At 37.9% G+C, this 22,524-nt stretch overlaps 3 protein-coding genes across 7 annotated transcripts; all 3 read left to right on the top strand.

Moving 5' to 3' along the window:
- Positions 1-816: 816 nt before the first annotated feature.
- kctd13 (potassium channel tetramerization domain containing 13) lies at positions 817-11,009 on the top strand. 2 transcript variants are annotated; one of them, XM_076883084.1, is made up of 7 exons: positions 817-1,348; positions 2,433-2,689; positions 4,641-4,810; positions 4,891-4,980; positions 8,855-8,907; positions 8,989-9,184; positions 9,532-11,009. In XM_076883084.1, the coding sequence occupies exons 2-7, from the start codon at positions 2,452-2,454 to the stop codon at positions 9,778-9,780; spliced, it is 996 nt and encodes a 331-aa protein (XP_076739199.1). In that variant the 5' UTR covers positions 817-1,348; positions 2,433-2,451; the 3' UTR covers positions 9,781-11,009. The 2 variants fall into 2 exon arrangements, with proteins under 2 accessions (XP_076739199.1, XP_004573752.1); XM_004573695.5 differs by having other exon boundaries at positions 825-1,348; positions 2,429-2,689.
- Positions 11,010-12,340: 1,331 nt separating this feature from the next.
- On the top strand, positions 12,341-17,857 carry hirip3 (HIRA interacting protein 3). Of its 2 annotated transcripts, none has more exons than XM_004573697.3 (8): positions 12,341-12,498; positions 13,023-13,143; positions 13,894-14,035; positions 14,627-14,980; positions 15,350-15,489; positions 15,811-15,958; positions 16,947-17,045; positions 17,429-17,857. In XM_004573697.3, exons 1-8 carry the CDS (start codon positions 12,425-12,427, stop codon positions 17,614-17,616), a joined length of 1,266 nt encoding a protein of 421 aa, XP_004573754.3. In that variant the 5' UTR covers positions 12,341-12,424; the 3' UTR covers positions 17,617-17,857. The 2 variants fall into 2 exon arrangements, with proteins under 2 accessions (XP_004573754.3, XP_004573753.3); XM_004573696.3 differs by having other exon boundaries at positions 15,347-15,489.
- Positions 17,858-18,182: 325 nt separating this feature from the next.
- Positions 18,183-21,480, top strand: antkmt (adenine nucleotide translocase lysine methyltransferase). Of its 3 annotated transcripts, XM_076883083.1 has the most exons (7): positions 18,212-18,243; positions 18,353-18,457; positions 19,383-19,546; positions 19,635-19,739; positions 19,815-19,955; positions 20,236-20,286; positions 20,485-21,480. In XM_076883083.1, the coding sequence occupies exons 3-7, from the start codon at positions 19,385-19,387 to the stop codon at positions 20,689-20,691; spliced, it is 666 nt and encodes a 221-aa protein (XP_076739198.1). In that variant the 5' UTR covers positions 18,212-18,243; positions 18,353-18,457; positions 19,383-19,384; the 3' UTR covers positions 20,692-21,480. The 3 variants fall into 3 exon arrangements, with proteins under 3 accessions (XP_004573755.1, XP_076739198.1, XP_076739196.1); XM_004573698.4 differs by lacking the exon at positions 18,353-18,457 and having other exon boundaries at positions 18,183-18,243; XM_076883081.1 differs by having other exon boundaries at positions 18,353-19,546.
- Positions 21,481-22,524: the final 1,044 nt, after the last annotated feature.

The following is a 22,524-nucleotide window of genomic DNA, read 5'->3' as shown; positions in this document are numbered from 1 at the left end:
TTCACCAGTTTCATTAAATTTCATTATTTTAATATAGAAATTGTCTTGAAATAGTGATATTAATTTTATGGGTTATTCATTTAAAATTGGTCATGCTCTTGACTTATAAGATAAGCCATATTGAAAAGTATGTCAATACACAAAAACAATTATGTGATTATTTTAACACTGGATTTATCCACATTAATTATACATATACAGCATGTAAGCTTTGTAAGTCTGTCATTGTAATTTTTCGTCCCTCAGGTTGTGGTATGTTTGTACATAGTGTGCAACTTGAAGTGGCCTGTCACTGTCTCTGAGTTGCATTGCAACTCCTGGAGAGAGGAGAATGTGGTGTTATAGTCTGTGAAAAATAAAACTATAGATCTGAATTTGTTAATGTGAATGTTTTACATTGTAGGAAGACCTGAAACTCTGAGTCAGACCCAGTTGTCAGTGTCCAGTGAACACGCATTGTACTTCCCTTTTGGTATATATCAGTGTTCCAAGTACCATAATCATGTTTATGAGCATACCTATATTTTAGACCCGTTATTTGCAGTGTAACAAATGCTGGTCACTGGCCCAGGTTAAAGAGATTAATACAGACATCTTTAAAACAATCATTCCATCCACTAACCAAACACTTACAGGCAGTTTAGAATCACTTTTATTAACCTAAACCCACTACCATGTCTTTGTTCAAAACTCATCGAAGAGCAAACAACAGAACGGATATTGTATTGTTGCAGTTCCTCACTGTGACCAGTAGATGGCAGTGTATACACGGCCTAAGGCTCAGCTATAACAGAGACGCTCACCGGTCCCGAAAGAAATAGTAATTTCAATATATTTTTAGAGAAATTCTGTTGTTCTGTTAAAAAGAGAATAATATGAATGTGTGGTAGTCTATTACAACAAGTTAGTGTAAGCACTAACCACTTGCTCGATAGGTGGCAGTCATTCGATTCAAAGATCGGTTAAAAGTAGAAGAAGAAAATAGCGGAAGAAGATGTCTAGTTTCGCTTCCGACTGACCTATTTAGCTTATCATACTAGCTGCAGTTTTGTGCCCAACAGTGAAATTGGAGTGGATGTGGAATTCGCGTTCTTGGTCACTAAGCGGTACAGAGCAAATGAGCATTAGTAGCTTAAAGCGTGACGGAGTAGACTAGCTGCTGTTAGCCTCGTTCCTTTAGCTGTGCGATTAAAATGAGGCGTCAGATGTTAGCTGCGCCGTAAATTCACCTGGCCTCTTTACAGAAGCTAGCTAGTTGATTAACGATTGCTGGCTAATTAAAGCTATATTTTTAGTTTTGTTAGCTTAGATAGGTTCACTCTCTTAACACCTTTGGATGTTCAGTGTGGTAAGTACAGTTTATTATGAGCTAGCTCAGTGTAATTTCAGTTTAATAGTCCGATATGTCAGCAGCTGTCATATTACAGTAGACGTCAGTCAGGGGTGTCATTTGAGGTGCCTCATGTGACTGAAAGTGTTTATGTTGTCTAATCAATGGCTGTCAGTAACGCCTCAGGGCTTTATGTAAAAAGGGCTAGTCTGAATCAGTTTGCTGTTTGGGGAAAAAATGGTCATTTAATCCTAATGTTTTGTCCTGATAGATGTTCAAAATCAATCATTACAATAAACAAAGTGGATGTGGCTGAGAAAATGATGTGATTTTAGTACAGGTTTAGAGGTTTGGTGACAGTTGTAATTTGGCCCTTAAAAAAAAAAAAAGAAAGAAAGAAATCTAAACACCCACACGGTGTATTAATGTCATAGTAACACAAAGATCAGCTGAAACTCTTTTTAGATTCCCCACCGTGATTAATGATTAAGGTTATTATAGTTCACTAAAACTAGATATGAGGAAAGGAATATTTTAGTTAAGTAGATTTAAAAAAAAAAAAAAAAAAAAGATTAAAAAACAAACGAACAAAAAACACTACTTTCACCCACACTGCTTTGAAAAAAACAATGTGTTTTTATTCTAATATTTTTATTTTCTTAAATGTTGCATCTGGCATTTACTCTAAATACAATATTACTTAAAAAGATGTCAAACAGACTAATACAATTTTTTCGAAGATTAAAACTAAATGAAAAGTAATTTGAAAATATAAAACTATAATAACCCTGTTAAGTTAATAGGTCTATCTATTTTACTTATGCTCACACCCTCATGAGCACTTACTCCATTTCCCAGTGCACTTTGTTCTGACTTGAATTTTTTTTTATATTCGTCATTATATGTGGCTTCTATAGACACAGATAATCATAACATCAGCTACAGAGCAGAAAGAAGAAAGAAAGCAGAAAGTAGCTCAGATACAAAGCTATTCTCCTAAAGTCTAAGAGCTATTATGTTACTCTCAGTTAAGAAGCAGCTGAAATAGGATAATTATCAGCAGTGGCATAAATAATATAAGACTCTTGTGTATTTCAGTCAGAAAGTGACCCTTCAACCCCATGTCTGCTGAGGCTTCAGTCGGCAGTCATGCTGCCGACTCTGCCCAGTCCGCTGTTTCCCAGCCTGCCTGCCTTCACACAGATGAGCACAGGAACCAGGGTCTGCTGGGGAGCAAGTACATCAAGTTAAATGTTGGTGGCTCATTGCATTATACAACCATCCAGACATTAAGCAAGGAAGACAGCCTGCTGCGGAGCATGTGCAATGGAGAAACTGATGTTACCATAGACTCAGAAGGTGGGTGGATGTATCTCTTTGGTGAGCACTAAGATTTTGAAGACTGTGTTGTTGATATCAGGAGTTTTAACATGATGTTGAGAGTTTGAGGCAAGGTTTTATGCAGTTATACTTAGGGATGTGAATAGATAAGATTTTCACGATTACGATTCAGTTTTCGATTCTGTTTAACAGTTTGATTCTTTATCGATTCTCTTATTGATTCTTATTTTTAAAAAAAAAAGGAGAACACTAAGGTCGATTAGCTTAGAACTTTGTTTCATAACTTCTTTTTGAAGAAGATAGAAATTTAGGAGTAACATGGCCTTACAAACCCAACAGTGAGATCTTAAGAGATCCACAGCCTACAGCTCTTCAATGGGGTGTCACAGGGTCCCCAGGAAAAAAATGTAAATGTAAAATAATAAAATAAATATTCTTCTGTAGCAATAACAAAGTATACCATAAATTATTCTGTAGCAATTACACAAGAATATCCAGTAATGTCCAGATTGCGCTAACATAATATGCACTGTTAGTTGATCATTTACCTGCTGCATTAACGGGAGAGGACGTGCAAACGTTACCGCTGCTGCTGGGTTGAGATTCACGAGTCCAGAGCGGAATTAAAAACACGACATTCATTTAAGGTTATCGTGTGTTTTGTGAGAAAATGCTTTTGCATATTCATAGTGTTTCCTCCCTTAAATGAAATCTCTACTTTGCAAGTATTGCGTGTTGCCCTGTTGTCATCCGTTCTCGTAAAGTATAACCAAACTTTTGAGCCGCTTAGGCGCCACGTTTCCTGCCAGGTAAATGAAGCTCCGCAACGTGGTGACGTCATTCGGGGCGACTGGAATCAATAAGGGAATCGTTTGCAAAAATGCCAACAAGAACCGGGTTTCGATACCCATCCCTAGTTATACTTATTTCCAGAATTTAATGATAACTCTCAGTTACTGTGTATTCTCTAAGCAGAATCTAAAACGGAAGTTGTGTCAAACGGCTGTTGCAGTATCCTGTCACCAAGACTTGCACTGTATAGAAGGTGTAGGGTTTATTTTACGTGAGGAGACCTAAAAAAATGGGCTTGAACAGAAAGTCTTACACTTTGGAAGTCATTCAGTTTTGCACCAATTCAGCCAAAATCCTTACAATACTGATGGGTTAACCTCATATCCATCACTTATTGGTAAATACAGCTGTCAGGTTTTATTTTCTTTAAGTTGTTTACACTTCTGCAGCGTTCACATGTTGTCGTTCTTTTCATCTTGTAAGCATTTATAACAACCAAAACAAAATAATGAATAAATGAACGATCACTCACATCATGTGCAAATTTGCAAAATTCCAAAAAAGGCCATTTATTACTGAGATAGTCCTTTTTTGTATATGTCTATACTCTCTTTCTATATCTATCCATCTATCTTTCCATCTACGAGGTTGTCCACAATTCACAAGAATGGCTGCTTCTACAGTTTTGATCACCTAGTGCAGAGGTTGGCAACTTTCAACATCAGAACAGGAATTTTTGCCCCTCCCACAGAATACTGGGAGAAAAAGCGCGCGCATGGGTGCAACAAATATGTACAAATCATTGCTTGTACATCATATTGTACATCATATTGTACGCATTTGCAACGCATTTGTCTTAATTAACTCCAGTAGTCATTTAATATAAACCCAACACTGAATTCTGAATATTTGTTTTGTTTTGTTTTATTTTTAAAACATTTTTGTATGTGTCAGAGTCCCAAGAGTATGCCTTATTAACCATACTACTGTTTTAAAAGTCCCACCAAAATAACGTTGACTCTGAAAGCAAAGCTGGTAAATATTGAATTATGTTGTATCCTCTTTGTTAGCTGTCATGCTAACACATTAAAGGGACCTCTTGACTACCTCAGTAAATATAATATAAGCATAATAACCTGAATTAAAATTCCTGAAATTACTCTCCGTTTTGCTCCAGGGTGGGTAGTTTTGGATAGATCTGGTCGACATTTTGAGCTGGTTCTGAACTTCCTTCGAGATGGCTCAGTACCACTTCCGGAGGACCACAGAGAACTAGATGAAGTTCTAAAAGAGGCCCAGTACTACCGGGTCCAGGGACTCGTCCAACACTGCCTCGGTGTCATGCAGGTAAACACGTGGATATCTTTTTTGTGGACTTTAATAAAATGAAACATGTACAAATTTTGACATGTTTTCTTTACTTCCAGAAACAAAAGGATGTCTTTGAAAGTGTATGCCGCATACCCATGATCACCTCAGCCAAAGAAGAACAGAGGATGATTGCTACATGTAGAAAGGTAAATTTAATTCAAGCTTCATCAATTGGCCCCTAAGCTGGATGCATATGTAATGACTGTCTAGCTGTTTGTGAATGCAATTTGGAGATGCTGAGTGCTGGCAGATAGTTATGTAGTATTTAATGTTTTGGAATCAGTCATTTTCTTAAACATTTCTTAAATGCCTAATATTAGTGACTGATGCTGTACCCAGGACAGGGCTCTAGACTAACTGTTTGCCATGGGCACACGGTTGGGTTAGGCGCACTCAAATTTTTCAACCGCATCGCTTAACACCGCAGTTTTACATGTGCACTTTTTTGGGGGGGGAATTGCAGTCCATACAGACAATATTCATTTGTAAATGATTAACTAACAATCTTGTGCTTAAAGTGTTTTGGCAATATTGTAGAAAATGTTAAACTTAATCATCACATCGGCCTCCTCTGACGACCTGTTTGCTGCTGCCTGCTGCTGAAAGGCAGTGAGGAGAGGGAACATTTGGGCAGTGCATTTATTGCAGCACATAATGTGTTTTCTGGATACACTGTGCTTTTTCAACGTTCAAAGATTGATGGCTCTGTGTCAGAGCACTGGCTGTGAATTTCAGACTGATCAGGCCTTAACTTAACAAAAAAGTTATCAATAGTTCTTTTCATCTTTTCTTATTACCCACAGCTACATCCACTTCTGTCGGGTTTAGGCTACTCACTAGGGCTGGGTATCATCACTGATTTCTGTAATCCATTCGATTCCGGTTCTCAAAGTCCTGATTTGATTCAATTTTGCCTCAGACGTCAGAAATATTATAATTCTGATCATTTATCAGTACTGATAGATGTGAGACTTCATCAGAATTGTGAACATCACAGCTGAAGCCTTTGTGTCAAAGTAACTGAGAATAAAACACAGAAAAACATGAAGGAGATTTTTCTGGCCTGGCTTTTTATAGCAGATAACCTTCAAAATATTCTGCAATTTTGCATAATTTTAAAAAGTTTCTTCAGTATTGAACAGCAGCTTTCTTGTCCGAGGTCATTTAAGTAAAAAAAAAAAAAGAAGAGAAAAAGACAGTGGCCGCTGTTTTTTTTTTAAAAAAAAATAAAAAAAAATGGTAGACTGGTGGGTAATAAGCCAATGAATAATGCAGAAAACAGAGATTTGAGACGGGAAACTGTTTTTGAAGTACACAGAGAGAGAGAGCTGTGCATGAAGTGTGATTTTTATCGTGGTGGAAGCAAAACGGCAAAAGTCAGAGGGAATTCATGACGACATTTATCAAATGTGAAGCGTAGTTTGCTGCTTCTTTTGCTGCTGGCTCGGTGAATTTTGGTTGGAGGGAGACAAAACCTGCAGCTCAGAATCAGCGCAAAAAGACGTAAACACAGAGCGGACCCGACGCATCAGAATCGCTGAGCTCTGACAGCGTGTCCGTCTACGTGCGGGTGAGAAAGAGAAAACTGATTCTGATGCGTCGGGTCCGCTCTGTGTTTACGTCTTTGTGTGGAATCCGTGTACCTGCTTTCATCTACTGTTTGGTGGTTGTTGAAATAGTTTTGTGAGCTTTAATCTGAGAATCTGGCATTTCTGGCAAAACACAGTTATATTTAAAAGTCGATTCAGGATTTAATGAATCAATATCGCTTTATTCAAGCTACTCACCTCCCTCTTCCAACTGCACTTTCAACTGGACCACGGCCAATCAGAGAGGTTCCGCCCCTTACTATCTCTGATTCTGGATTGGTTTAGTCCAATAGGGGCATAATGTGTGTCTGTTGATGACCACACGGAGAGTCGTACTGGTGCGACCAAAGATTTTTTTTTTTTTAGTTGCACCATTGAAAAATGTGGTTGCATTTGTGACCAAATTAGTCGCACTCTAGAGCCCTGCCAGGAGATGGAAAAAGATGCACAAGAGAAAAATATTGATCAAAAAAACAAAACACAACAGTAATTATATTCAAGCTTAAAATGCTTGTAAGTATAAGTTGTAAGCACTGTGCTACATTAAACCTACAGGAGCTGCACGACCCTGGAAACCCATGCTATGAAGCTCCAGACACAGGTTGGCACAGTTTTTGTGCTGATGTTAATCCCAGAGGAGGTTTTGAGCTCTCCAGTTTTTACTCACTATACACCTTAGCATTCGGCAACCTCCGCTCTGAAACTTTACGTGGTCTAACACTTCATGGCTGAGCTGCTGTGGTTTCTAAATGCTTCCACTTTTCAACAATACAACAGACTGTTGATTGTGGATTATCTAGGAGAGAAAATATTTCAGAAGAAAATCAAGAGGTGGGGCCCAGTATAGTATTGTATTACTTTGGTGAATAAGAAAAAAAGCTGAGATTGTTACAGGCTCCAGCAGACACTGCTGGTACTTGAAAAAAGAGCTTTTATTTTTCTCAACTAAAGAAGGTAGCAGGGCTTTATCTGAAGCACTCTTATATTACAGACGGACCTGTTTTTCTTAAAACATCTGTGTAAAGAGTGTGGTTCCCATTTCACAAATTACAGCATTACCTTGTCAATAGAAACTCAGCATTTCCTTTGTGAGTTTCAAAATAAAAGCCCTTAAGCTTTTCTGTGTCCAGAAACTTTCACAATACGTTTGTAGGAAATTGATTGTGTAGCACTAGATCAGGGGTCGGCAACCTGCGGCTCCGGCTCTTTAGTCCTTATAGTGCGGCTCCGGGTGGTTTGGGGAAATAAATTTGAAGTGTATTCTATTTATGTTAGTTTTTGTTTTTTTTAACTTGTAGTTCTAAATTGGAAGATTATTGTGACATTGAAATATAAAAATAAAATAAAATTTTATTATTTTTTTCATTGCTCAAAATAAGCGTCACACTCGCGGAAGCCGGTATACCCGCAGAAACGCCGTGCATTTATCGAGACTTTCAACCCCAGGTAGGCCAGTTATCGATCTTCAGATCCACATTGTCAGCAGCTATTCTCCACCGTGAACTATGTTAAAAACAAACACCGCTCACGCCTCACAGATGGCAGCTTACAGTCCTGCGTAAAGCTGAAAGTACAGCCCCGATTTGCATACGCTGTGTGCAGAGGTTCAGGAGCAGAAGTCCCATTGTAAACATATCACGGCAGACCCGACGATGTTTGCATGAACACGCTTTTCAGCATCTCTTTATTGACCACTTTTCGCAAAACGGTTGCTGTACGCACACAGCCGGCTGTAGCTTTTCACAGCCCGACATATACCAACAACAGCATAGATAACACAGACGTTAAGGCGGCGAGGCGTGATTGCGGGTGCCACTCAGGTGCATCCGCCTCCCCTGCAGCAGTGCTGCAGACCGCACCCGGCCACACACATTAACCTGGCAAAATACATATTTAGGCAGTATTTTTCATTTTTCAGCAGCATAGTGCTTTTTTTCCAATTATTTTTTTTAAAAGTCAGGTCAAGGCTCCAAAAGCCCAAAGGTGATATAAGGGGGGCGGCTCACAACAGTTTTTGTTTGCTACATGGATCATTTTAGTTCAGCTGGGTGTCTTTCCTTTTGTTATATTTCTTTAAGAGTTCAAAATGTGTTAATTACATAAATAAAATGTAATTTTCTCTGTAGCACTTCATGGATTTCATAAGCAACACACCTTAGTTGTTCACACAAAGCATAAAGGTAAAAACAATATATACAGTGTTATCTTCATTTTAGATGTTGCTGACCCCTGCACTAGATGCTTGCACTTATATTTTTGTTGTTATTGTGTTGTTCACCAGCAGTGTGTTTTCTACTGAAATGACCCCTTTGGTTTAAGGCTCCTCACTTACTGTTAACTAGAAAGAGACAGTTTAAGTGTTTGTCTCGTTTTAGGTTGTATTAAACGTACCCTCTTATTAATATAATATTGCTCTTTCTTGCTCTTTTAGCCAGTAGTAAAGTTGCAGAACAACAGAGGAAACAACAAATACTCATACACCAGGTAAGATCTTTGGATTTTTAAAATGATAATGAATCCACAAAGTTCATAGATGCTTACTTTTTCTTGCTCTGCTGTGTCCAGCAACTCTGACGATAACCTGCTGAAGAACATTGAACTGTTCGACAAACTCGTGCTGCGATTTAATGGCCGCGTCCTGTTTGTCAAAGACGTGCTGGGGGATGAGATCTGCTGCTGGTCTTTTTATGGCGAAGGCCGCAAGATTGCTGAAGTGTGCTGCACTTCCATTGTCTATGCTACAGAGAAGAAGCAGACCAAAGTAAGCATTGTTTAATAAATATTAAAGCATTTGATCAACATTTTTGAGAAATACACTTACTTGCTGTCTGGTAATGATGGCAGCCTTTTAATTAACCTACAGTAAATCCAAAGAAGAGAAAACCCTCCCACTGGAGTCAGTTATTGAGCTTTCTACGTTAAGAGGCAGGAAGCATGTGGTTGGATGACAGTGATATGCAATTATGTTTTTTAAACTTATTCCTGTACCAACACCTTATATTGGGCTTATGCCCTGAACATATGCTTATTACAAATAAGCACATTTTCAGGTTGCTGTACAGAGCAAATAAATATTCAGTGACCTTTCCCAAACACCTGTGCTTCTAGGTTGAGTTTCCCGAAGCCCGAATATTTGAAGAAACCCTCAATATCCTCATCTATGAGAACAACAGAGGATCTGGACCAGGAGGCTTGCACCTTTTAGATTCAAGAGGCTCCGGTTCATCGCTGGGAGCTGGTCAGTCAGAGGAAGAGGGTGCCGTGGGAGGGGATAGACGAGTACGACGGATCCACGTACGGAGACACATAATGCATGATGAAAGAGGCCACGGTCAGCAAACTGTGTATAAGGACTAAAAATGTCAAAACAAAGCAGGAGAAAGGGACTTAAACTTTGTTGGGATTTTTTTTGTTTGTTTGTTTTTTGAATGTTAAGGGAATGAAAAACACGTCTTCGATGACAGCAATAGTTTGGTACGTAATTTCATTAAATGTCCTCAGACTTTTCAGAAATGTTGGCTGATGACTGATTTGTAAATTTAGGTCTGAGTGTGCGTGGAAAGGAAAATGCATTTGTTTACATGAAAACAACGTGTGTACAGTCTTTCGATGGGAAATACTGGTACTGATACTGGCGTAGACATTACTTTTCAGAGGTTAATGAACCTCCTGCAAGCTACTGAATAGTCCTCAAAACCCAATGTCCTCCCATCTTTATCTTAGAGCAGACAACCTAATGTCCATGTGGGTTTTAATGACATGCACAGGCAGCCTTTTCTGTGTGTGACTTGTAGGAAACACTGTGTCAGTTTATGCAGGCTGTGAAACTTTATTCCCCTTTCTCCTCTGGAGTGAGATGCTGCCGAACATTGATGGACAGAGGACGGTGAAGTTGAGCCTAGATATTGCAACACTGGAATAAGACACAGTAGCCTTTTTTTTTTTTTTTTTTTTTGGTGTGGAGGGGAGGCTTGTAGATGATGAGAAGCTCAGTTTTCTTTATTTATGTTATTACAGCTGTTGCTTCAAGATGTTTTTTTATTAATTTATGAACCTAATTTATTATTTGGTATTTAACTTTTGTATTGAGTCTTTGTGTTCACTCGTGCTCAAACGAGTTTTAATTTCAGAAAAGGTACGTTGCACTCTCTCTGCACTCAAAATTTGAATTTACTCCTGTAAATGAATAAATTGTAAGCTTACATTTCAGTTTAAGTTTTCAAGAGGAACCGAAACCATTTCTTGGATTTTGCATTTTGTTCTGAGCCATAGACTTTCACTTCTTCTGTCTTAAACTAAACTACAGAATTTTGGGGTTTTTTTGTTTCTTTTATGTTGTTTTTCTTTGGCCATATAGTGATGACAAAAGTGGTGTGTGTACTGGGTTGTATTTTTTGTTCTCTCAGGGAGAGGATTGTCTTTCTAATCTTCACTAGTGTGTAACCCTAATCACTCTGAATACTGGAAAATCTGAATGAGAGCAATATGTAACTCAGATCTTTTATAAAATAATCTTGAAATATGCACTAATGTAATTTCCGTCCAATAGTTGTCATGGAAATATTTCAATAAATGACTGAAATCTAGTTTGGACTGTTTTTTGGGTTTTTTGCCCCTTTTATTTCTAAGATACTTTACAAAACAGACTTTCTTATAACATGTTCTTTCTGTAATATTACATAAAAACTACCATGCTGACTTTAATTAAACATATGTGCAAAAGCCAAACATATTAGTTTCAGAGTGAATCTCTTTCTCTCATTTGGGCAATGGCCTCATTGGGTGGGTGATCATCATCTTCTTTGGGCTGCTCACTTCCAGTGTTACAATGTCCCCTCTTTAGGTCCTCCTTTACTACATCTGTGGAACATCTCTAAGGTTTTCTATTTCTAGTTTTAAAAACACCAGTACAGTCTGACTGGTCATTACTGTATTGAAAACAATGCAGAAACAGCTCCAGTTAACTCTCATATAAAGAGAAAAAAATGAAAAAAGGGGGGGGGAAATCTTTTAGATAATTCATTATTATTTGCTTTTATAAATTAAAATTATCTTATTATCTAGTGCCTTCTATTACTAAGTATTTGGGATATATTTGGTATTAGAATAAAGTGAAATTATAATGGAAAGTACAAATTTTATTAGCTATTAGCAGCCCCCAGTATTTAGTATTGTCCTTCCCAACAATATGCAAACAGCTCCACACATAGACAAGAAAAGAGAGACGATAATTAACAAAAAGAAAAACCTGAAAACTAACTGAATAAAAACTGAAAGACATGATTCAACAAAATTGGTTACATATACATTTCATATTGCCATGGTCAACAAACTAAGGATTGTATGCCTTATTACAGCTGTTTTGTTTTTTATCTTACATTAAGATAGAACTACAGCACATTCATCACATATAGGAAACAAGGATAAATGTTTTTTTTTAAACTAACAAACTGTTTTATGATGCTGGAAAATTAAATAGAATAAAATTAATTTAAAAATGGAGTTAATTAGTTGTAGTATTTGTTAATCTGGTAAAATCTGAGGATTTGATGAACATGCTGAGACTCTGGATAGCTGCAAGACTGGGGGTCAGCTGATTTAAGAAATTTCTGTTTCTGTGGTAATATCTGTAGTGATTTTACTAAAACTTTGCTCTAGCCTATGCCCTAAAACAGCTAATACTAGAGACAAAAACTAACATAGAAACTAATAAAAACTATATAAAACTAAACATTTTCGAAACAATAACTAAACTGAAACGAGCAAAAACACTCCAGGAACTAACTGCAAATAAACTGAATTTTTTTTAAAAAGTCCAAATGAAATATAAAAATAAAACTTAGAAATAAAACTAACAAAACACAACACTGGTACGAAACTTTTTTGTGGTTCTCTCAATTGTTTACTACACTGAAGGGGCGTGGTGTATCTGACGTCACTTCCCATTACGCGCGGAGGTCCCGGAGTCGCCGCCAAAAAGAATCTTCCAGCGTGTGTTAGGATGGTGTCGGAGAAGGAGGCAGCAGGTATCCGCAGGTTCGTGTGTGGTCAACTCCGTGGCGAGGCAGACCTAAGGTACAGTGGAAGCATTAAAGACGTGTTTGTGCTAACAATAAACAACATGGGCCTAACGTTTTTAGTTAGCATTCGGTTACTTAAACTGAAATCAATGCGATTCGGTTAATGTAGCTGAGTTGTTTGAATACTCCAGCCAGCAGCATGTTGTCCGTTCTAGAAGTAAAAATCAACCCCAAATGTGCCATTTACTACTGAGAAGATGGGACATATTTTAAAAGTATTATATTAACGAGTTCTCTGTTTATTATTGATTTCATTCCTTCGAGACGTTTTCTGATGCTAGCGTATCGATCTTTCAGTGACATTTTGGGTTTTTAAAACCTAAATATTATAGTTTTGCAAAAAGTGCAAGTAGCTTCTCTCGCAGGCATCGATTAGTGCCAGGCTGTTATGAAGGATGTTCCCGTTTTTAGATGTATTTTTCAGTGTGTTCAAAAGCCTAAACCTCAAATGTGGCAGTTACTGTAAATGAGAGCCTTCCTGCCACTCACAGATGTAATCTTTCTGCTGTTTTATTCCAGCACGCTGACCTTGGGAATTTTAAAAAAGAGATATCAGGCACACAACAAATGTGACTCATTAAGTCCAGAAGTAAAAACTTTCATGAAACAGGTGGTGCAAGAGGAACTGATGAAAATGCAGGTACCTGTTTTTGCTTTTCCGTATAGATAATGATATACACTGATCAGCCACATCATTAAAGCGTTCACAGACAGTGCAAACTTCTGCTGAGAAACCTTAGGTCCTCATGTGGCTTTTATTTTGACATTTATCATTCATGTAAACATTACTCCATCTCCCAATGGCAACAGCTCTCTCCAACTGCAGAGCCCTTCTCTAGTAGTACAATCCCTCAAACTTGGCTACCTTCAAACTCCTCATATCCTGATTCCATCAAGCAGAGATGATCAAGCATTTGCTTAATTTTTGAGCTGTGCCACATTCAAAAAACACGGATTCAGTGAAATTCAAAATGAAATCATGTGTGTGCAAATATAAAAGATCCTGCCCACACTTTGGCAGAAGAATCAGACTCGCGTTTCATGTTCACATCGATGTAGCGGACGTCCAGAATAGAATCAACCCTTTGGGAAGCACCCATATGCACTGAAACAAGCCCATACAGAGAGCATCACTTCTGCAATCTACAGGATCAAAAGCAATCCCAGCATCCACGTGCAAGACGCAACAGAATAGCCCTGTGTAACAGAGGTCCTGTCTCATAGTTGGTAGTATGAGAGGGATTTATCTGTTGTTTTGCAGGTTGTTTTAATTTTGTGGCAGATCAGAATTTATGTATATATAATACATAAAATAATCGTCTATCAGTCTTTTACATTTACATTTTAGTTCCATAGTTATCATCTTTATAATTGTTGATTTTCCTCATAGGATAATGATGAAAGTGACTCAGAGACTAAGAAGCCCCAGAACAAAAGGAAGAGAGAAAATGGAAATGATGAGGTCATGAGTGAGAGTGAAGATGAATCCAGGGCAAAGAAATCACGAAATAATCATTCAAGCTCATCATCAGGTAGGTCAGTAGTGTCTAATTCATTTTAACTAAGGACAACACTGGGAAATGAAAGCCTATAGACATATACAGTTTGTGCACATCGTTTAGCAAATGAAGCTTTTTAACATGCAGTTTGGTCCAACTAAAGCACCCAAACCTTGCGAGTGCGTTCTGATTACAGACCTGCAGAAAGGATACCCTGCAGCCAGCTTGTAATACCCTGTTTTACAATTTATTTCAAAATGATGGCACAAATGATGTAACATGGAAACAGAAATGATCCTTTGATAAATGGGTACACAGACCTCTGCTTGTGTTCAGTAAAGATCTAGGCTACTGACTCTTCTATCTCATTCGAAATTGTCTGCCTTCAGCATCAACTTCCTTTTTGGTCATATTGTAAGTTAGCTAACTTGTAACCCAGCAGGAGGCCAAAACTGGGCAAGCCAACATGAATTAAGAGCCTTAAGCGATTTGTATGGTTATGCAGTATTTTTACTTACTATTAGAAGTAAAGGCAAGTGTATTTGACCATTTCAAGATTGCAATTCAAATATATTTTCTTTGTAAATTATACAATTATGTCCTTTTGTGGGTTAATAATGACAGAATCTGAGGCTCAAGAGGACAACAAAACAGAAAGTGAAGAAAGCAGCAATGATGAAGAAAATGCCAAATCTCAAGCTGATGGTGAAGAGCCAGAGGTGAAAAAATCACAACAAAAGAGGAATGAAAATCGTCAAATTGACAGTGACGAGTCTTCTGATGAGGAACTCAGTGAGGAAAGCAACTGCAGTGACAGTCCAAAGAAAATGGTGAGAAAGAACGTCGAGACAAGAACCAGCAGTGAAGATGAAGGAAGGAAAACGCCACTGAGTGATGCAGAAAACGAATCAGTTGGAGACTGCAAGTCAGAAACGAGTGACAAAATTAAGAGTGACGAGTCTTCTGACAGTGAAAAAGGTGATCATGCAAAAAAAAAAAAAATTATTTATTACGTTTGTTGGCACAATATTTAATTGCTTGATATGTGGAGTTTCTGAGTTGGGATCGTCTGTTAATTGGAAAAATGGTGGTTCATTCCCCAGCTTGTACAGAATTGTGGGGTTCAGTGCAAGATGCTGAACCGTGAGTGGTCCCAAGTGTATCTATTGGAGTGTGAGTGTGTAAACGTTAGATTAAAAGCACTTAGGGGTAGGAAAAAAGCGACTGTTTATGATTGGGTGAGTGAGCTTTGTGGTAAGAAAGCACTTTGACTGCTCAATTAGTATAGAAAAGCATTATACAAGTACTAGTCCACTTAAGTTATGATTTACTGATGTGTTGCAGAAGATACAAAAGTGGAAAAGAAAACCAGTGACCCAGACTCAGATTCATCACTACCTTCTTTGGAAGATGAAAAAGAAAATAAGACTGATAAAAAGAAGATGAAGAAGAGTGTGAAGAAAGATGAGAGCACCAGAAAACCAAAGGTGAGAGTCAGACGAAACTAAACTTTAACACACATTTAATCTGTATTGTACTTGGTGGTGCACACAACAGAAGCATTCTTTCATATCTTACAAAGGAGAACCTGAATTATTTTGTTTCTGGATGTATCTGATCCTTTAATTAAACACAATACTGAGTAAAGTTTTATAGTTGTGTTTATTTAGCTGCTTTCAATCAAATCTGCAAAACTAGACTAAAAGAGAGATAACCCTGAAAACTATATAATGTGAGGCTGTAATGAAGATCTATTAAAAATATCTTTTTCTTTTCACACCTTGTTTTTCCTCGGCTTCATCCTGCAGTCTGATGACAAATCAGTGGCGAGGCTCAAACGTTACATTGCCCTCTGCGGCGTGAGGAGAAATTACAAGAAACTGCTGGAGGACTGCCGCTCCATCCGCTCCCAGGTGGCTGTTCTGAAGAAGGAGCTTGAAGAGCTTGGTGTACATGGTGAGTAGGAACCCTTTTTTGTCAAATAAAAATGAAGAAATGCATTCTGGCTTATTTGCAGATTTAGATTCTTTAGCAATTACCCAACCCTAAAGAGTGAAACCATGAGTTACCGTTGTTTTCCTATCAACTTGAAACAATCGGGCCATTCTCCTCTGACCTCTGATATCAATAAGTCCTCTTCGCCCAAAGAATTTCCTGTCTAGATATTTTCTCTTTCACGGATAATTCTCTGGAAACCTTATGGATGGTTGTGAAGGAAAATCCCAGTAGATCAGCAGCTTCTGAAATACTTAGACCAGCCCACCTGACACCAACAACAAGTCATTTAAATCATGTTTCTTCCCTATTCTGATGCTCAGTTTGAACTTCAGCAGATCTTCCTGACCATGTCTACATGCCTAAATGCATTGAGTGTATTAGCTAATTAGATGATTTGTCAGTGAGCCGTTTTATCTAATATAGTTGCCAGCAATCAATCGTTAATCACAGCACACATAGATACTTAAAGTTAGCCACTGACCAAACACTGCCAGGGGTTTCTTCGAGCTTGATAGAGGAGCCCCAAAACAAAAAACTAAAAGTTAACACCCTATCTCTAGAAACATATAAAAAGTTCCCAGGTTTGGTCCATAAACTGAAAAAAACTAAACCTCATTTTTGAATTGAACCACATGGGCAAATCGTCTTAACAGAACTTCTTTTTTTTTATATACTCTAACTCTAAAACATTTTTAGAGTCCATGTGATTCTGCAGATAGAAACTATCTGGTTTTATTTTGTAGTCTATGTGGTTACATTTGCGTAGGCTTTGAGGCTTTAAGGAAATGTCACAACATTGGCTTTTTCCCTCAACAGCAGGGTCATCACATGGTAGCCAAGTTGTTTCCGTATTGAACAAACATGAAAATTAATTGTTGACAGTTTGAATTTTTAATTTTTTTCATTACGCAGTTTGATGACTTAAAGCTTATTGTCTTCCACACAGGTCAGCCAACTATTCAGAAATGTAAAAAGGTCAGAATGAAGAGAGAGCGAGCTCAAGAACTGGCTGCTCTTGATGTCAACAACATCATTACCACACAAGGTAACCAGCTCTCTTGTCATACTATGACTCCTTCAGAGTTGTTTCAAATACAGCGCTGTAGACACCATGATTCAAAGGATGCAACTAACGCAAAACAAATTGACATTGTTGTTTATGCTTATTGTTAATCTGATTTAATGATGATTTTAATAACAATTTAAATCTATATTTTTTGAGCAGATACGCAAACAACTGCAAAAATATCTTGAATAGTTTTACGTTTCCTTGTTTTTAGATGGGAATCCTAGACCTTGTAGCTTTGGTTTATTACCTGCTTATGTGGAGAAATGCACAATGCTCATCTTGTGGTGAATACTGAAGTGGTGTAGACAGTAGCGTCAGTTATGTTGCGATTCAGAACCTTTAATATGGTTTCTTCCAAGGTCGACCTACACGCAGGGGAGCCTCAGCAAGTCAGAAACAACAGGACTGTCCGTCCTCTGAATATCAGCGCACTCTAAACTCAGAATCAGACAGTGATCAGGAAAACAATACCCACAGAGGTCGCAGGAAAATGTCAGAATGGGCCAACCTGCAGGGGATCATCAGTGATGACGCAGACAGTGACTGATGAGTCTGGTTTCCCCCCAGGAAGTGTTCGATTTGTTTGTTTGTTTTTTAATGTTTTGATACGAAGCATAACAAAATTAATCTAACTGTTTTTTGTTTTTTTTTTATATGGCGATAACAGTGATCAAAAAGGATATTAATGGTGTTTGAGTGTTAAAATATTGTGAATGCCATTTTGTTAACTGCCATTGTATATCTTTGTTAAATCGTATTTCAAATAAAAATACTATGATTAAAATGGATTCATGTGGAGTAGTAATTTACTTTTATGACTGAAATACTGTTTGTGAGACAGACAAAAGAAAGGGATGTCATTCCAGAGAAAAGATGGCAAAGTTATTGAGATTTTCAAATGAGGCAATATTTGACAATTTATTTTAGAAATAAATTTGTAAACTTTTCACCTTCTGTAACCGTGCTAGATCCTTCTGTAGTCATGAGCAGTTATACGAGTTTTGAATGACTCCAGTCATTTAATTAACAACAGGTTTTAATTAACATGTTACTGTGGAAGCTATCAGCGTAACTGCACCGGAACTGTCGTAAACTCTTCGCTATACGGACTATTTCGCAGACGGACTGGTCCCACGGTGTAATTTGACCGTTGTCATTTCTACAGGTCAAGAAGGTATTTCACGTTAATTATTGCAATATTGTTGAGATTTTTCTGTTTTGAATATATAGGAGCACGGCAAAATGATTTCCTCCGATACTACATAAATATTTATTCCCAGCAGACAGCGTAACCTGATAAACTGTAAAGACGGCGTGGATTTGACCGAAGACTGCTGCAGACAGCATAAAATCACAGCTGTTTGCGAAAACTCAGCATAACCTAAAATGTATTTATTTTTTGGTATTTTCACTGTGACTGTTTATTTAAACCATCTATATAAAATAAGTCAGTAAATGTACGACTGTTAAGTCCTAGCAAAACTTTGCACTTAAGGTTTATAAATATGTAGCTACATGTAATAATCTCTTTAAAAACTTTCCTGTGACACTGTGAGGTTTCGGTACATGTGTTTACGGAACATTGGGATGGCTGCCTTCACAAAGTGGTGTGTTTGTATTGTAATAGCCATTCTGAACGTTTAAACATTGCGTCTGACAGATTTCCGCCATATTATAACAATTTAAAAGGGAGAAATGCTTTCAAACAATAAATACTAAATAAAAACAAACGAATCCTTCTGAAAACCTTCGGTGCAGGACACCCAAGACATTTAAGACTTGTAGTACACTGAATCATAATTGTTTGTTTGGTGATTATCTTCTGTTTGTTTAAATTAGCATGATGTCCACTGATGTGCTGCTGGGATTTTCTTCTTTATCCATACACCATCTACTCTGTCTGAGTCATTGCATCCTCATCTAAGCAATACATTGTGCATTTCTATTTGAGCTCTGTCCTTTTATTATATTTTCTCCTATTTCCCCCCTGCCTTTTTTTTTTCTGTCTGTCAGCTTACACTAGTCTATATTACATATAATATAATAACTGAAATAACACAAGTAAAAATGATGAAATAAGCATAAAACAAACACATTAACAGAGGAGCCTTTAGAGATTTTATAGTTCACACCTTGAAAAAGCAAAATGCGTTTGGCACAACAGCACATTCAGATTATAATTCTGATTGCAAAATACTAATAATTTTAAAAAGTATTTGTTTGGTAGAACAAAAAGAAGAAATATTTCACAATGTTGTGCTTTCGAGTTTTAGTGTGTTCTTTTAATTGAGTTTATGTAAATCCTGCATGAAGGAATGGATGATGACACACCAGATGAGGTTATTGCTGAGTTGAAGTCCAGGCCCATTGGAGGATGGGGTGTTGCTCAGATAGCCGCTGGCACTGGGCTTGCTGTATATGCCATGTGGGCAGGAATCCTCCAGCCTGGCTTCCGAAAAGTCCCCTTGAAGCTACAGGTTTGTCTACGTTGTCTGAAATAACTTTTTATATAGCAGTGCTCTTGCATCACTCATTTTTACTTTAGCTCTTTGAAATTTCTCCCAGGTTCCCTACATTCCTGCCAGCAGAGCCCAAGTACAAAATGTGATGACCCTTCTCAGAGGTCGACAGGGAGGTCTTGTGGATTTAGGATCTGGTGATGGTCGTATAGTAAGTATAAACAACATATTTGGGCTGCTTTTTTACTTGCACTGATAAATAACAGGGCTTCGATGTGTTCCTAAGGTCTTGGAAGCCCATCAGCATGGCTTCATTCCTGCTGTCGGTTATGAGCTCAACCCCTGGCTTGTTCGCCTGGCCCGATTTTATGCATGGAGAGCAGGGCATCATGGAAAAGTATCGTATCGACGAGAAGACCTCTGGAAGGTTTGTCACTTGCGTGTGGTATCAGTGATGCTCGCATGCAAATTTGCAGAATTGCTTCACAAAAAATAAATAAATAAGTCTCTTGTAAGTAACCAAGCATGTTTATGAACGTTTCCAAGGTTTTTTTTATCCTCATATTAATGTGACATTTAATACTTATGTAACTAAATGCTTCAGGAAAGCCAAATGCTTTGTTTTTTTTAATGATTTAATTTGCTTGAAACAAAATTACTGTTAAAGCTGTTCGCTTATTTATATCCTTCGTTTTATCTCATCACAGGTGGACTTGACAAAATGCAAGAATGTCACTGTGTTTTTGGCTCCTAGTGTGGTGAGTAATATTGTGAACATATACATGAGCTATGAACTGTTTATAATGGGGAAATAAAGAATGAAAAATATTTTGGGTTCATCCAACATAGGATAAAAATAGATGTGGTACAGTGGATTATTGGCAGGCATTAGATAATTTTTATGAACATTATTATTAAGTATTGCCGTAATTTTAGCTTTTCTCTTGTGTTTGCAGCTTTCGTTGTTGCAGGAGAAGTTAGAGGCCGAGCTGCCTGATGATGCCTTAGTGGTGGCAGGCCGTTTTCCCTTTCCTGACTGGAAACCTTGCATAATTGAGGGACATGGCGTGGACAGAGCTTGGGCATACAGCGTGCAAGAACAAAGACAGCACACTGTCAACAAAAATAACCTCACAGCCACAGAGTCTTTTACAGTGAACTAACCAAAGCCCTTTAAATTTATATATTTTTTTATTTTATTTATTTTTTTGCTCTCCTACAATTGTAACATGGACTTTTATTAATTTGCTGCTTTTATGACATAAATCACATTCACTGAAATGTGACAGATTTTTCCAACATCTGCAGCAGGATATTTCACACATGCTGCTGTTGCTTTACTCCTCTGTGGCCCGGGGACTGTGTTCACAAACAGAGAGAGAATCCTGTCAGAGAGCTTGAATAATGGTGTACTTATAAAAACTAAGTAATATAATTAATTCATAGTGTGAGTGTGAATGGTTGCCTGTGTCTCTGTGTTAGCACTGCGACAGACTGGCTAATTATTAGTCAGTTAGTCATCTAAGAAGGGAAGACTTTTAAATATTTATCTGCTCTGGAGTTTGCATTGCCACCCATATAATAAAGAGCTGTAAGTAACGTTCTGTTTTTGATACCATTATTTTAACTCTTTGTTGTATGTGTAATATTTGACTTAAGAGAAGTGTTTCAATCCCAGAATGCAGCAGGCTTTTCTGAAGTAGCAAAAGTGTAAATGCTCTGTGAATGTAGATTAAAGGTGCTTGGTGCTGGCAAAAATGTTCTGTGTGTGCAATGTGGCTTCAAGTAACTGAGCACATGGTATCCAAAGTGTCCATGCAGTAACAACAGCACAGTTGTTGTACTATATGCATTGCTGTATTCTTGTATGACACAGTAAGCTTTATAAATGTTATCTATGTATACATGCATGCATCTATCCTGTGTTATAAATAATCATACATTGCTCCATTCTCTAGTGTTTTGTTCTTCTTTCGGCTGCTCACTTTAGGGGTCGCCAAAACAAACGATGCTACTGCTCTATCCCCAGCATCCACCTCTGTCACATCAACCGTCTGCATGTCCTTCTTCACTACATCTATCAATCTTCACTGTGGTCTTCCTCCATGTCAACCTTGCCTCTAACACTCTTACTAAACATCTCAACTTCAGCTCTATCCTGGTCGCTTCCAGTGAAAAGCATAAAATCTTCAGCTCTTTCTTCAGTTTTTTTTGTCAGTGCCTTTTCCTCCAAACCATACACCAAAGCTATTATCTTTGATACTTTGAATTTCACTATTGCTTCTATCCTTCTGTCACAAATCACCCCTTACCCTTGTCTCCACCCACTTCTGCCTGCAGTCTCTTCTTTGCCTCTGTTGGGCTCTGTCCATCGCTTTGGATGGTTGAATGGAGGTATGTCAACTTGTCATTCAGACACGTGTTCTGTCTTGCTTCTACTGGCTTTTATTTCACTTTAATTTTCTTTATTCCGGAACATACCTCCACCTCTCCAGCCTCCAGCCTGTCCTCAGTGTCCTGCACCACCCACACATACTTCCCTGGCACTCCTGACTTCCTCATGCAGTACCACAGTTCTTCTCTTGGCACCCTATATCATGTGCTTTCACTTTTAACCCACATCCATAGAGACAAAATGCCATTCCTTCTGACCTTCTCTGTACTTCTCCATCAACACTCAAAGCAAAAGTCGCATTTGTAGTGCTCTTTCTTGACATGGAGCTATACTGTTGCTCTAAATAACCTAGCTCCATCAACTCTTTTCCATAGCTTAATGGCATGGCTAATCAGCTTTATCCCTATTTAGTTATTACAGTTCTGTACTCACCATTGGTCTTGAATATCTGTACCAGTACACATCCATTCCTCAGACATCCTCTCACTTTCCAATATAGTGTTAAATAGTCTGGTTGTGGCATGTATAGCTATTCTTATGTAAATTATAAATCTTTCACCTTTACCTGTATAGTGAATACAATTCTCCTGTATATGACAAT

The sequence above is a fragment of the Maylandia zebra genome, linkage group LG4 (genome assembly GCF_041146795.1).
Source record: "Maylandia zebra isolate NMK-2024a linkage group LG4, Mzebra_GT3a, whole genome shotgun sequence".
Taxonomy (NCBI): Eukaryota; Metazoa; Chordata; class Actinopteri; order Cichliformes; family Cichlidae; genus Maylandia; species Maylandia zebra.
The sequence above is the reverse complement of the archived record's forward strand: the minus strand, read 5'-3'. Positions and strand labels throughout refer to the sequence as shown.